The sequence below is a fragment of the Zalophus californianus genome, chromosome 11, assembly GCF_009762305.2.
Source record: "Zalophus californianus isolate mZalCal1 chromosome 11, mZalCal1.pri.v2, whole genome shotgun sequence".
Lineage (NCBI taxonomy): Eukaryota > Metazoa > Chordata > Mammalia > Carnivora > Otariidae > Zalophus > Zalophus californianus.
In genome coordinates this window covers 55,307,806-55,323,438 of record NC_045605.1, presented here as the reverse complement: position 1 = coordinate 55,323,438, position 15,633 = coordinate 55,307,806, and the positions used below count along the sequence as shown (strand labels likewise).

General features: G+C 38.0%; 1 protein-coding gene across 6 annotated transcripts in view; it reads left to right on the top strand.

The window, feature by feature from the left end:
* The window catches only part of ACER3 (alkaline ceramidase 3), a 163,022-nt gene that overhangs the window by 89,691 nt on the left and 57,698 nt on the right, over window positions 1-15,633 (top strand). For all 6 annotated transcript variants that reach the window (XM_027581223.2, XM_027581224.2, XM_027581225.2 and 3 more), the window contains exon 3: window positions 3,380-3,432. In XM_027581223.2, coding sequence (XP_027437024.1) covers window positions 3,380-3,432 — 53 coding nt within the window. The remainder of the gene's footprint in view (window positions 1-3,379; window positions 3,433-15,633) is intronic.

Below are 15,633 nucleotides of genomic sequence, written 5' to 3'. Positions count from 1 at the left end.
CTTGGCTTGCAGATGGCTGCCTTCTGCATGTCCTCACATGGCCTCTCCTGATGCATGCAGGCAGATTGAGAGTGAGGTCCTATCTTTTCCTCGTCTTCTTAGGACACTCATCTCATCATGGGGGCCCTACCTTCATAACTTCATCTAAACCTAATTACCTTCTAAAGGCTCCACGCACAATACCATCACATTTGGGGTTAAAGCTTCAACATATAAATTGGTGGGGTGGGGACACAGCATGCAATTTGTAACAAGGTCCATCAACTGGTGAATGGATAAATAAAATGTAGTAAGTTCATAGAATATTCTTCATGCAAGAAATGAAGTACTGATATATGCTATAATATGAATGAACCTTGAAAATAATGCTAAGTGAAAGAAACCAGACAGAAAAGACTACATATTGTATGATTCCATTTATAATAAAAGTCCAGAACAGGCAAATCTATAAAGACAGAAAATACCTTAGTGGTTGTCTAGGGCTAAGGAGTGGGGAGATTTGAGTAGAAATAGGGAGTGACTACTAATAGATATGAGATTGCTCTTTGGGATGATGAAACTGTTCTAAAATTAGATAATGATGATGGTTGCACAGCCCGAACATTAAGAACAGTTGAATTGTGCACCCTAAATTAATTTTATAGTATGTGAATTATATCTCAATAAAGCTGATAAACTTTAGCAAAAACTGATGGTTTGCTTTAAAGCGGCAAAATAGAAAACATTGTGTAGAGAAAGGTGATGCTCTTCCATACATTTCTTTGCATTCTAAGTAGATTGTTGAAGTAAATTGTAGCGATCTCTGAAAATCAGACTTTTAGTGGTATATAATAAAAAGTACAAGAGCATATTTGAAAAGGTTTGGACGGGGGCGCCTGGGTGGTGCAGTCGGTTAAACGGCTGTCTTCGGCTCAGGTCATGATCCCAGGATCCTGGGATCAAGCCCTCCATCGGGCTCCTTGCTCAGCGGAGAGCCTGCTTCTCCCTCTCCCTCTGCCTGCCTCTCTGCCGACTTGTGCTCTCTATCTCTCTGTCAAATAAATAAATAAAATCTTTAAAAAAAAAAAAGGTTTGGACAAAAACAGTTCTTGAGTAAAGCACGATTAAATGGCCAGTCTACTTTTCAGAATGAATAATCATCCCACTGCATTTTAATTTTTTTACTTCCTAGTATATTATATGACTTTAACTGACAGAGTTTGTGGGCTCCCCCCACTCCCTTCCATTAATTTACCCACCTTTGCACTTTCTAATTTCTCCTTTGGAAAAAAGACATCAACCATTCTGCTTCCTCATTTCTTTTTTTTTTTAAGGTTTTGTTTATTTACTTGAGAGAGAATGAGCGAGAGAAAGAGAGAGCACGAGCAGGGGCAGAGGGAGAAGGAGAAGCAGACTCCCTGCTTAAGCAGGGAGCCCAATGTGGGGCTTGGTCCCAGGACCCTGGGATCATGACCTGAGCTGAAGGCGGATGCTTTACCGACTGAGCCACCCACCCCTGCTTCCTTATTTCTTTAGTAAAATGAGTGCAGTAACTGTTTACTTCTCTCATCTCATGTTGAACAGTAAAAAATAATGTGATATTTAGTGATTTTTTTTTTTTTTTTTTAAAGCAAGAGTAATGGGGCACCTGGGTGGTGCAGTCAGTTAAGCCATCAACTTTTGGTTTCTGCTCAGGTCGTGATCTCAGGGTCGTGAGATTGGGCCCTGTGTTGGGCTCTGTGCTCAGCTTGGAGTCTTGAGGTTCTCTCCCTCTTCCTCTGACCCTTCTGCTTGTGCTCTCTCTCTCAAATAAGTAAATAAATCTTAAAAAAATAAAGCTAGAGTAACAAGGGATACTTGAGTGGCTCAGTCGGTTAAGCATCCAACTCTTGGTTCTGGCTTAGTTCATGATCTTAGGGTCGTGGGATCAAGCCCTGTCCCGGACTCCATGCTCACCTTGGAGTCTGCTTGAGATTCTCTCCCTTTTCTTCCTCCTCTGCCCCTCCCCCCGCTCGTGTTGCACATGCGTGCTCAAATAAATAAAATCTTTTTTAAAAAGTAACAAATTTTTGAAATTTTTCTCAAGTGGCTTTGTACAGATTATTTGGCGACACCTCCATTTACCATGTTTGTTGGGCCAACTCTTATACATCCTTAAGGCTAAGTCCCCTGGTTTCTCTTCTCTTCCTTCGTAAGTGCCCTCTACTGTTCTCCCATGGTACTCTGTATATCTCTTTATCATATCTCCACCTACTGGCATTTTGTCGGCCTGTGTCTTCTATTAGACTATATGCTTTATTAAGGCCAATGATTGGATCTTATCTTTGTAACTGTAACTGAATTTGACAAATAGGAGGTACTCAGTAAATGCTTGTTGAATTGAACTTAATGTAGAAGGCTTTTTGTCAGGTGTAATAGGGACTGATATTTGGTCAGCTAATTTTTAAAAATTCAAAACAATTATAAAATTATATATATACCTACCTTAAAATTTTTTTAATTAAAACATAGTTATGTAATCTTTGACAATTATTTGATATATAACATGGCCTTGGGATCCTAATTATAGTTCTACTTAGCTTTTCTCGCATTAAAAAACAAAAATTTTTAAAAACCCTAAAATGAAAATAGTTTATTTAAAATAGAGGCATCTGGGAAGAACTTTGAGACCTAAATATGGAATCTTTAGATTTTTACTATTTTTCTCAATCTAACAGGTATCTTACCCACACTTAATTCAAGAGCAATTTTTATTAGCAACTCTCTTTTATTGAGTCTGTTTTAAGCATTTTAAATAGTTTTTGTAGAAACAACAGCTCACTTTTTGCAATCATATTTCTGATAACTTAATACAATGGCATTAACAGGTTTGGGAACAGATATAACTGGCTCTTAGTAAGTATACAATTCAGCTATTTGGATAAATGTGCAAGGAAGTACTAGAGTAGCTAACTAGCTGTAAGCATTATCCTGTAGTGTTTAAGCTGTAAAGCTTATCCTGAGAGGCAGTCTCTCCTTTGCTGCCCTGTCCACCACTCCCTTGCGGTGTAGTCAATAAACTTCTGTCTCCTTTAAAAAAAAAAAAAGAAAAAAAAAAAGGCTTATCCTGAGTATCAGGTAGTATATTTTACAGAAAGAATGGAGACTATTGATTAATCCAGTAAGTCCACTTAGTGGAAGGAATTTATGAGAATTTATTGTATTTGGGGTTTTTTTTCTATACCAAAATTTCATCAATTATAGAACTTATGCAGTCTGCCGTATCCTGCCATAGATTTCATAAACTTTGTTCTTAAAATTCAGTGCTTTGCATTGTCTTATTATCTTCTCACATCACTCTGGCCAGCCCCAAAGAATTTCATGCTAATCGTCTTTTTTTATTTGTTTGTTTTAATTTCAGTGGTAGGAATGGGATCCTGGTGCTTCCACATGACTCTGAAATATGAAATGCAGGTCAGTAATAACAAAATTAACTAAATGTTTACTTCTCTTCACCCAGAGACACTTCAGATTTGAGGAAAGAGTACATTACTAGAGGGTGCTATTGATATAAGAGACCAAAGGGAAAAAAAGAGATTACAAATCTCTGGAGATTTTACTTCAGGCCAGAGGATTCAAATTGACTAGGTAGAATAAAGAGGCCAGCAAATAAGTTAGCTGTCCGTAGAGAAAACAAGTGAGAGCACTGTAACTTTTGTCCTCCTGTGTGCAGACACACACAATGTTAGAGCAGAGACCCCTGGAGGCATTTTAAAAAGACAGTTCACTAAGATAATATATTCTTCGATGCCTGTATTTCCTCACGTCTCTTTTATGGCATCCATTTGAATGGATGATTCCTCTAGCTAGCAAAGTTTTAAGAGCTCTGCAAGGATTTTTATTTACTGTCCTTGCTCTAGGAGGCCAATATATCTAGTCCTCAGTCTATTGACCTCTTTATTCCCCATTGCTAACCCAGAAACTCATGGAACAGCACTGTCCAGTAGAAATATCATGTGAGTATGTATGTAATTTAAAAATTTTTGGTAGCCACATTAAGAAAGGCCATGTTAAAAAGAAATAGGTAAAATTAATTATAATAATATATATTATTTAACCCAGTATATTCAAATATTATTTCAACATGTAATCAGTATAAAAATTTATTAATGAAATGTTTCATGTCTTGAAATAAGGTGTATATCTCAATTTAGATTAGGTTTATTTCAAGTGCTCAGTAGCCATATAAGCCTAGTGGCTGCTAATTGGACAGTGCTATTCCAGAGGATCTGTGAATTATTAATTACAGCTATTTAAATGTATAAGAATTAATTCTTAGGATTGATTCTGATATTCAACACATTTATAATAAATAATAAAAGACTAGAGAACTGTTTAAGATTGAAGGAGAGCAAAAAGACATGACAACTAAATACAGTGTATGATTCTAGACTCGATGGTTGTGTGTGTGTATGCTTACATTTATGATATTACTGGGACACTTGGAAAACTTAAATGAGGTCTGAGGATTATATGGTAAATCAATGTTAATATCCTGATTTTGTTGGTAGTATTGTGGATATGTAGGTGAATATCTTCTTTTTTTAAAGATTTAATTCACATGCCATAAAATTAACCATTTTAAAGTACGTAAGTTAGTTGTTTTAAGTACACTTACAAAATCGTGAAGCCATCACCATTATCTAATTACAGAACATTTTCATCACCCCAAAGAGAAACTTCATGCCCATTAACTGTCTCTCCTCATTACTCCGTCCACCTAGCCTCTGACAACCACTAATCTACTCTCTGTCTCTGTGGATTTGCCTCTTCTGGGCATTTCATAGCAATGGATCCTGCAGTGTGTGACCTTTTATATCTGGCTTCTTTGACTTAGGCTGAGTAATATTCCATTACATAGATATACCACATTTTATTTGTTCATTTATCAATTAATGGACTTTGGGTTGTTTGCACTCTTTGCCTTTTATGCACAATGCTTCTATGAACATTGGTGTGCAAGTTTTTTTTTTAATTTTTTTTTTAATTTTTTATTTATTAGAGAGAGAGAGAATGAGAGATAGCACGAGAGGGAAGAGGGTCAGAGGGAGAAGCAGACTCCCTGCTGAGCAGGGAGCCCGATGTGGGACTCGATCCTGGGACTCCAAGATCATGACCCGAGCCGAAGGCAGTCGCTTAACCAACTGAGCCACCCAGGCGCCCCAGTGTGCAAGTTTTTATGTGGATATATATTTCTTAGAAGTAGAATTGCTAGGTCACATGGTGATTCTGCATTTAACTTTTTTTAAAAATTTTTTTAAAATTTTATTTTTTTGCCTTTAACCTTTTGAGGATCTACCAGACTGGTTTTCAAAGTTTCAAAGTGGCGGTACCATTTTACATTCTCATCTGCAATTTTCTCTATATCCTTGCCAGTACTGGTGATTGTCCTTCCTTTTGATTATAGCCATCTTGCTGGATGTGAAGTGATATCTCATTGTGGTTTTGATTTGCATTTCCCTAGTGACCAGGGATGTTGAACATTTTTCATGTGCGTATTGCCCATTTGTATATCTTCATAGGAGAAATGTCTGTTCAGATCCTTCTCCCATTCTTAAATTGTGTTATTTGCCTTTTTATCATTGAGTTATAAGAGTACCTTATATATTTTGGGTACTAGACCCTTACTGAATACATAGCTTATAATTTTCTTCCATTCTGTGGGTTGTGTTTTCATTTTTTAAATAACATCCTTTGAATTTTAGGATCAACTTATCATATTCTGCAAAAATTATCTGGGATTTTGAAAGGGATTCCATTGAATCCACAGATCGCTTTGGAGAGTATTGCTATCTTTATTTTTTTTCTTTGTATTCACTTTTATTTTGCATATGATCTACAATAAACATTATTTTGGTAATAAAAGATTTTAAAACTTAAGTTAGATGATTTTATGCTAATTTATAACTTTATGAAGAGTATTGCTATCTTTAATATTGTCTTCCAATCCATGAATATAGGATGTCTTCCCATTTATTTAAGTCTCTTATTTCTTTCAATTATGTTTTATAGTTTGTGTGCAAATCTTGACTTCTTTTGTTAAATGTATTCATAAGTATTATAGTTTTGATGGTATTGTAAATTGAATTTTCTTAATTTCATTTTTTTTATTTCTCATGCCTAATTTATAGAAATAACAATGATTTTTGCATATTGTTATTGTATCCTGCAACATTGCTGAGCTTGTTCTTTTTACCTGTAGTAGTTTGGTGTGTGCATATGTGGATTTGTTAGGGCTTTCTGTGTACACAATCATGTCATATGCAAATAGGGATCGTTTTATGTCTTCCTTATCAATTGGATGCCTTGTACTTGTTTTTCTTGCCTAGTTGCCCTGAATAGAACTTACAGTACACTGCTGCATAGAAGTGGACAGAGCAGATATCCTTGTTTTGTTCCTGATCTTAGGAAAAGAGCTTTTAGTTTTTCACCATTAATTCTAGTATTGGCTGGAGTTTTGTGTGGATGCCCTTTTTAAGTCTGAGGAAGTTCCCTTCTATTCCTAGTTTGCTGAGTGTTTTTATCATGAAAAGATGTTGGAATTTTCAGATTTTTTTTTTCCTGAATCTCCTGAAATGACCATGTGGTTTTTCTCCTTTATTATATTAGTATGATATAGTACATTGGTTCGCATATGTTGAATCAACCTTGCATTCCTGTGATAAATTCCATTTGGTCAAGGCATATAATCCAAATGAATATCTTTGTAGGAAACATGCACTAGAGTACTTGGGAATAATGGAACTTCATGTCAGCAATTTACTCAAACGGTTCAGAGATAAAAAAAAAAAAAAGTTCTTTGTATTGTCCTTCAAACTTTTCTGTACCTTGAAGTTGTTTCAATTATTTTTTTAATAAAAAAATATATATACATGTTCTTTGACTCCAGTAATTGCACTCCTAGGAATACTTCCTAAGAAAGTAATCAGAGACAGGGAAAAGATGTTTTACAAGTATGTTACACATGTGGGAGTGTTACACATGATAAAGATTTTTAAATGATCTAAATGTTTAACAAAAGGGAGATTGTTAATATATACTATGATATATCTATGTGTTGAAATGTACTGTTGCCATTTAAAATGATATTTTGAGGGCGCCTGGGTGGCTCAGTTGGTTAAGTGACTGCCTTCGGCTCAGGTCATGATCCTGGAGTTCCGGGATCGAGTCCCACATCGGGCTCCCTGCTCAGCAGGGAGTCTGCTTCTCCCTCTGACCCTCTTCCCTCTCATGCTCTCTATCTCTCATTCTCTCTCTCAAATAAATAAATAAAATCTTAAAAAATAATAATAATAATATTTTGAGGGATGCCTGGCTGGCTCAGTCAGTAGAACAAGTGACTCTTGATCTCAGGGTCGTGAATTTGAGCCCCACATTGTGCTTACTTTAAAACATACAATAAGATAAAGGAAACATGATCTCTGGTTGAGTACCTTTAAAAAATAAATAAATAAAATAATATTTTGAAGACTATTGAAATGGGAAAATGTTAGACAAAACTTTATGTAATGTGATACCAATTTTATAAACAATAGAAAAAAGACTGGAAGGAAGTACATTTTGCCTCACTTCTTTTCCTTTGTTACAAAGTTTGTAATCTGTGGCTCAAAATTATAATAACCCCCACCCACCCATAAAATATCCTTAAAGTCCTTGCCCCTTGTTTTCTGAGCAATATTCAACTCTGATCAAGCTCAATTATCTGTGTATCCTGTGCCTGAACTGAGTAGATAAATATTGCTCATAGAAATTATATCCCTTTGTTAAATGATCTCACTTTTAAATTATTGAACAAAAATCTCAAATAACCACTCAGTGCCATAAGACAGTACTGTTACATTTCCCTGACAGTTTCAATTTCCATTCTCCAGAACTATTATTTCACACTTTTGCTGCTCTTTTTAGATTTCTTTTTATATCTTTTTTGCCTCATATCCCCATCTCCTCAGTGATGTCTTCAATATTTCACTAAGAATATAGAAGAAGTTAGTAAGAAACTCCCTCATCTTTTTACCACTGTCATCTTCCTCCTATTATTGTGGAAGAAATGTCCCAATTCCTCTCAAAGACTCAAGCCTACAGTTACACACTCCAGCGCAGTCACTTGCTCCACCAGTTTTTAGAAAGTCACTACACTCATTCACTGCTATCAGCTTACACACATACTCAAATAACTCCCCTCCTTTAAAAGTTACTTCTCCCTGACCCTCTGTCCAGCTATTGAATCATTTTTTGGTTCCCTTTCATATCAAAACCACTTGAATGTCTCTGCTTTCTCTATACTTACCTCCCTCTCTTTTCCTCCCATTCTGGTTAGGTATTTCTTCCCTTCATTTCATAGAAACTGCTATTGTGAAGGTCACCAGTGACCTTTATCTTGCTAAATCCAATAAATACATTTCTGTCTTATTATTTGACCTCTCAGTAGCATTCCACACAATATTTGCTTTTTTCTTTGTTTTTTTTTTTTTTAAAGATTTTATTTATTTATCTGAGAGACAGAGAGTGAGAGACAGAGAGCACGAGAGGGAAGAGGGTCAGAGGGAGAAGCGGACTCCCCACTGAGCAGGGAGCCCGATGCGGGACTCGATCCCAGGACTCCAGGATCATGACCTGAGCTGAAGGCAGTCACTCAACAAACTGAGCCACCCAGGCGCCCTGCTTTTTTCTTTGTGAAACACTTGTTTGGGCTTCTCACTTTTCCTTTATATAAAAAATTCCTTCAGCCTTCTTCCTTACCTCACTGGACACTCTGTGTGTGTGTGTGTGTGTGTGTGTGTGTGTGTGTAGTTTTATGGTTTTATTAAAACAAATATGATACACACATAAGCCATCTCTTCATTGTCTTCGCTGGCAGACTGGCATTGGGATTGGTGACTCTGATGGCCAGCTGGGCTGCTCTTTCCACAATGGCTTTGTCCTTCTTAGAGGAGACATTGTGAGCAATCTCTGCACAGTAAGATTTGTTGCATGTCAGCACTTCAAGCTTTTTTTTTTTTAAGATTTTATTTATTTGAGAGAGAGAGCGGGTGTGCACACGTGTACACAAGTAGGGGGAGGGGCAGAGGGAAAAGGAGAGAAGCAAGACTCCCTGCTCAGTGCGGAGCTGGCTGAGGGATCTCGACCCTGAGATCATAACCCGAGCCGAAACCAAGAGTCAGATGTTTAACCGACTGAGCTACTCAGGCTCCCTAGCACTTCAAGCTTCTTGATGTTGTGGACTAGGAACTTCAGGAAGCCACTGGGCAGCTTTGTTTTCTTGTTGTTCCTGTAACCAATGTTAGGCATCAAGATCTGGCCTTTGAATCTTCCGTGCACCCTATTGTCAATACTCTGGGTTTCCACCAGTTGCACTTAATTTTCATATATCAGTCTGACTTATGCCAGATGAACTTGGTCCATTAAAACGTTAATGATCCTGGGCTTTACCAGAGGTCTGAGGGCAGCCATGATGCTGAGTAGGAGATGGCTGCCACCTCTGCAGGCAGCGCTGAGGAAGAGAGGGGCCCTGGCCACTCTTTTAGTCCTGGGTTACCTTCTCTATATTCTCTTCTAGGTGATCTCATATAGTATCATGATTATTGATATTTATGCTGATGATTTCAAAACATCCGTCTTCAATTCTAACCTCATCTTTGAGCTCTAGATTTGTATAACCAACTAAATGTTTAACATACCACTTCAATGTCTAGTAGAAATCTCAACCTTTAATATGGGCAGTATGTAATTCTTTATTTCTTTTTCCATACCAGTTCGTCCCCTAGTAGCCACTGTGATGCCATCATCCACCCAATTGCTGAAGCTAAAAACCTAGAATCATCCTTATTTCTTTTTTCTCCTCATTCCTCACATCACATCTGTTAGCCATTCTTCTGGTTCTATTTTTAAAATATAACTGGAAAATATGTTCTGTTTTCACATTGCCTACCCTTGTATAAGCCATCACCATCTTATTTCCTGGCTACTGCAATAGTCATCCATTGCCCCTGCAGCCATCCAAGGTAGTCTTTTAAATTTTAAATCAGATCATATTGTTCTGCTGAAAACTCTCCCAAGACATCCATTTGCACTTAAAGTGAAATTTAAATTCTTTACTGTGGCCTACTTGATCTGGCCTTGGTCTAGTTCTACAACTTCAGTTTTTACTCTTCCTCTGCATTGTTTACTACACTTCAGTCACACTGGCCTGGTCTCCCCCAACTAGAATGTAAACTTCTTGAGAACAGAGATCCCACCTCTCTTAAATACCACTGTACTTTAGCATATAGACTAGCGCTGGCACATGGCATCTGCCCAATAAATATGTAAATGGAACGGAGGAAGGGCGTAAGGAGGGAAGGAAGAACATTTAATTAAACACATGAGTAAATAACTAAAGAGATGCATTAAAATATTGAATAGTAGATACCCCTGGATTGTGGAATTACAGGGAATTATATTTCTTTCTCTCTTGCATTTCTGTTTTTCAGATTTTCTGTAATAAACATGAAATACTTTTGTAATAAGGAAAATATATGTTTATGCTTGCTTTAAAAGAAAAGAGACTTTAAAAGACTCCAAACGTGCTTTGGAGGAGTAGTAATGATAATAAGCCAATCTGAATACCCTTCATCTTAAAGCAGACTACCTTCTGTTCTTGGGGGGTGGGTATTTAATTCAGTCTTGAGTTTTATTTATGTGGCAGATTATTGTATTTTCCAAAGATGTTAACACCAATATATCTCATCCCACCTGCTTTTTCTTACAATGTGACATTGACTCTCCTCAAGAGGTGGGATCTTTGTTCCTTGCCCTTGAATCTGGGCAAGACTGTTACTATGGTGGACATGAAGCTATATGACTTCAAGGAGTGAGTCACAAAAGGCAATAGAGCTTCTTCCTTATCCTTACTCCTGGGATGCTTACCCTTGGAAGCCAATCAGCCATGTGGAAAGGGCATGTATAGATGTTCCTACCACAACCTCACCTGAAATCCCCAGGCTGCAGCCACATCAACTGCCCAAAATTTGAGTGTGTGACTCTTTAGATGTCCAGCCCCAGCCTTTGAGCTGTCCCAGCTGACCCTGAGTGAAGGAGAGATGAACTGCTCCCTCTCAGTTCTGCTCAAAATGCATATTAATCAGCAAAATATATATTGGTATTTTAAGCCACTGAGTTTTAAGGTGGTTTGCTCTACAGTAACAGAGAACCAGAACAATATACAAAACATATCTACCCTAATTCTGTGCATATGGCTACCTCTGACATTCCCTTAAACACATATTTTCTAAGACTTAGGTAAGTTTTTACATTTCTAGGATCATTCCTGTTGTCCATCATGTAATTCCTAAAACAGTAACCCTGGAAGGTAGTGTGTGTCTGTCACATATATAAAGAAGCAACTGCATGAATGTACTGAGACAAGGATAGACTAAGTATCTGAGTTAAGGAGGGGATAGGCTTCCCTACTGTGTGCTGAATAGATCATGACAGTATTTCACTTCTGAGGACTGACCTGCTTTATGTTCAAATTAGAAACACCAGAATGGTGAAAGAACTAAACTCTAGTCATGATGATTGAGGGGAAGGAACTGGGAATATTTAACGTGAAGAAGAGAAGACATGCCATTCACTCAGCTGTGCATACCAGACTCTCTCAGTTCTGTGCATTTTTCACGTCTGGCCCTATCGCACTTCCCTCTCTCCCTTGGACAATTCCTGTTCACCTTTAAAGTCTTAGCCAAAGCGGCAGCTCCTCTAGGAGGCCTTCCATGGTCCCGGGGCTGGATATGTACCCCTCATATGTTCTTCTACGACCCTCTGTGCTTCTCTGTTACTGTCCTTATCTTTTGTTTTATAAATATATTTATATCTTTCTTCTGTATCAGAAAGTGAGTTACCTAAGAGCAGGGACTCTCTGTGGTTGACCTTGGTGTATCCCATACTTAGAGGGCACATAGCAGTACATAAATGTTTTATGAATCATTGTTTGAAGGGTTGACATGTTGAAAAAGATTTAATTTATTCTTTGTGGTCCTAGTGGCATTAAAGGTAAAGAGACATCTTGCTCAACATCAGGAAGAATTTTCTGAGCTAGTAGATGGTAAGAGCTTCCTTCAGAGATTGAGTCCCCTGTCCTTGGAGGTGCCCACGTGTAAGCTGGACAGATACTTTCGTTAGTTCAAAAATTGGTACCTGGGCAACAGGTCTGCATAGGTAAAGATGATATAGTCCTTTCCTCAAGGAATCTGTGGTCTTGAGTGAATCTACCTGGAGTGAAGGTAATATGGTAGTGAATGCAGTGGTAAAGGGACCTACAGTATCCTATGGAAATGGAAAGAGAAATTATTTAAGGAAGGGAGGTGAGAGAAGGGATTTCACACAGGTGACTCAGATACATGTTTGAGTTGCATCTTCAAAGATGAATAGGAATTTGCCAGGCCAGCTCAAACCTACAGAGTTGAGAGTATGTCTGGCATCTCAGGGCACTGCAAGTAGTACTTTGTAGTTGTAGCCATGGATGGAATGGGAACATGTGATGATGGTGACAGTTCTAACAGTGATAATAGCTAACATTTGTTACATTATTGAGTACTTGCTCTGAGTAGGCGTTGAACTAAATAGTAAGAGATATGGTTTGGGAAGCTAACCAGAGGCCAGATCTGAGCCTTTTGGACTTTATCCCCTGTAAGCCATTAATAGATTTGGAGCAGAAGTGGGACATACTTTGATTTGTATATAAACTTAATTGTTGATAAGATTGTTACCAAAATAACACAGCATTTCGATTGACCAGATGGCCTTTGATCCTTAGATCTTTGATTGTGTGCTTTATCATTACTGTAATACCACTCTATCAGCTTTGGGGACAAATTATACAGATGCCTTATTTCTTGCCTCTTTGGGTCTACAAAGTTGTGGTTTTATGTGCATGCCCATCTGGACAGAAATAACGTATGACCCAATTTCCCAATGATTTAGGAGGGAAGAATCCTCAGTACTGAAGGACTTTTTAAAACAGCTTCCCGGGGCGCCTGGGTGGCTCAGTTGTTAAGCCTCTGCCTTCAGCTCAGGTCATGGTCCCAGGGTCCTGGGATCGAGCCCCGCATCGGGCTCCCTGCTCTGCAGGAGGCCTCCTTCTCCTTCTCCCACTCCGCTTGCTTATGTTCCCTCTCTCACTGTGTCTCTCTCTGTCAAAAAATAAATAAAATCTTTAAAAAAAAAAAGCTTTCCATCTCTCTAATTTAAACATATAATGATTGTGAATATTCCTTGAAGGCTTCTTGTCTCCTTTCAGGATAAAGTTGTCTCAGCTATGTTAATCCATTATTTTTTATGCACAGTCACTGAAGCAAAGTACGAAATGACAGTGCTGCCACTTATTAGACCCTGGTGGTCAGTGAACCATTTCAGCACCCTGAACTTAGCTGGTTGTAGCTGTAAAGAAATTGGAGGCCTATTCTTTACTTCTGCCTAAACTGAGCACAAGCAGATATTGACAGTTCTGTCTTAAGAATGATTTGGAGCTTAGATGGTATTTTCTTCAGATTTGTTATTGCTAGGTGGCTGCTTGGACTCCAGTTCCGATTCTGCTACCACTTTGCTGGCTGTTTGAGCACAGATATGCCACTAAATCTTGCTGAGCTTTTGCTTCCTCATCTATTCTAATGGATTTAATAATACCTATAGGAGTATTGTGAGGATCAATTGATTGGCATATGTGAAAGTGTCATCATAGGATCTGGTAAATAAGTGTTTAATAAGTATTAGTTTCCTTCCTTTTTCTTTAGCCAGTTAGAATGTCTGAAACCACCATTATTAATTGTTAGTGATTCATTCTTTTGAATACTATTATGTGTGCCTCTGTGAAGGGTAATATTTTAAGCTATTACTAACTCCTTTCTCATGATTAATGTGTCACATCCTTTTGGCAGCTAGCCACGAGCAATGCATTTGGGGATGGGTTTGAGGAAAACATTAGAGAAGGAATAGAGACACCAAGAGTGGCCTTCAAGTAAGGGGTGAAAGGTGCCAAAGAACAATTTAGAATCATAGAACTTTAATATTAGAAGAGATTTTTATTTTTTTAAAGATTTTATTTATTTATTTGAGAGAGAGAGAGAGCACAAACATGGGGGAGAGGGAGAAGCAGGCTCCCCGCTGAGCAGGGGCAGGGGGTGCAACATGGGGCTGGATCCCAGGACCCCGGGATCATGACCTGAGCCAAAGACAGACGCTTAACTGACTGAGCCACCCAGGTGCCCCTAGAAGGGATTTTTAAAATGTAGTCCAATCTATAAATTTTATAAATGGAAAAACAGCCTAAGAGAGGTGAAGTAAATTGACTAAAAGTTACACAGAAAGTTAGAGACAAGATGAGGACCTACATTTTGTTTTATCATTTGTGTTTCCTTTACCTGTCTTAGGACTTTGTCTTGCATTGCTGGTGGTTAGAGTATAAAAGCTTCAAGTTTTTAGGACACTTCTCCCAGATTTTCTTTTTATCTAGTCACTCATTCAACTCATTCTTTTTTGCTTTCACTAACTGACATATATACAGTTACTGATAATCCTGGGGTGGGTAAAGTTAAAGGCAATTTCTTAATTTCTCCAGCCATGTGGAATTTTTCTTTGTGTTCTTCTGCTTTTTCTAAGTATTCTCTACTGAGCATGTATGTTTGTTATTAGAAAAAAGAATTAGATGCTAGTAAAAAAAATGTATTCATCCTTTTCTCATAAGTAAAAATAAATATATTTATCCTAGACAATAAAACCGAAGAAAAATGTGTGTTCACCTATAATTTTCTTTATAATACAAAAACAAAAAGTGCTTAAATGCTAGGTAATTAATGTAAGCTAATTCAGATTTTATAATGTAAAGAACAGATATTCTGGTTATAAATATTACCCTTATTTCTCCTTTGCTCCCTATCTCAGTGAATGGAACCACCTTACACTGAAAGCCCAAGCCAAAGACTTGTGATTCATCTTTAATTTCTCCTGCTCTCTCACTTCTGAAAACACTGAAAGCTCAAATACATCTAGCTCTAGCTATCTGTACAACCACAACCTTAACCCATTATCTCTAATCCAGATTTCTGTAACTGTTTCCTAATTGGTGTCCCTACCTCCCCTATCCATTTGTCACACTGGAACAGAAATACTGTCCCTACAAACAAAACTAATTGTTTTCATTCTTTGAGCAGTGTTTGCTAGGCTTTGTACAAGTGTTAGAGATGAGACATGTAAAATGCAGTCTCTGCCCTCCAGAATGCATGCCACTTTTTTTTTTAAGATTTTATTTATTTGAGAGAGAGAGACAGAGATAGTGAGAGAGAGCACAAGTGGGGAGGAGAGGGAGAAGCAGGCTCCCCGCAGGGCAAAGAGCCGGATGCGGGACTCGATCCCAGGACTCCGGGATCATGACCTGAGCTGAAGGCAGACGCTTAACCGACTGAGCCACCCAGGCATGCCACTTTTTAAACATCTTTAATACTTCCCCTAGGTCAGGCTCATGAATTTGCACCACAGGCTGCCATCTGGCCCCTGCCTTCCTCTCTAGACTCCTCTTCAGTCACACACCCCACCCCCACCCTGGAACTCTGCTCTTTTACCAATCATAATTTTGTTACTTAC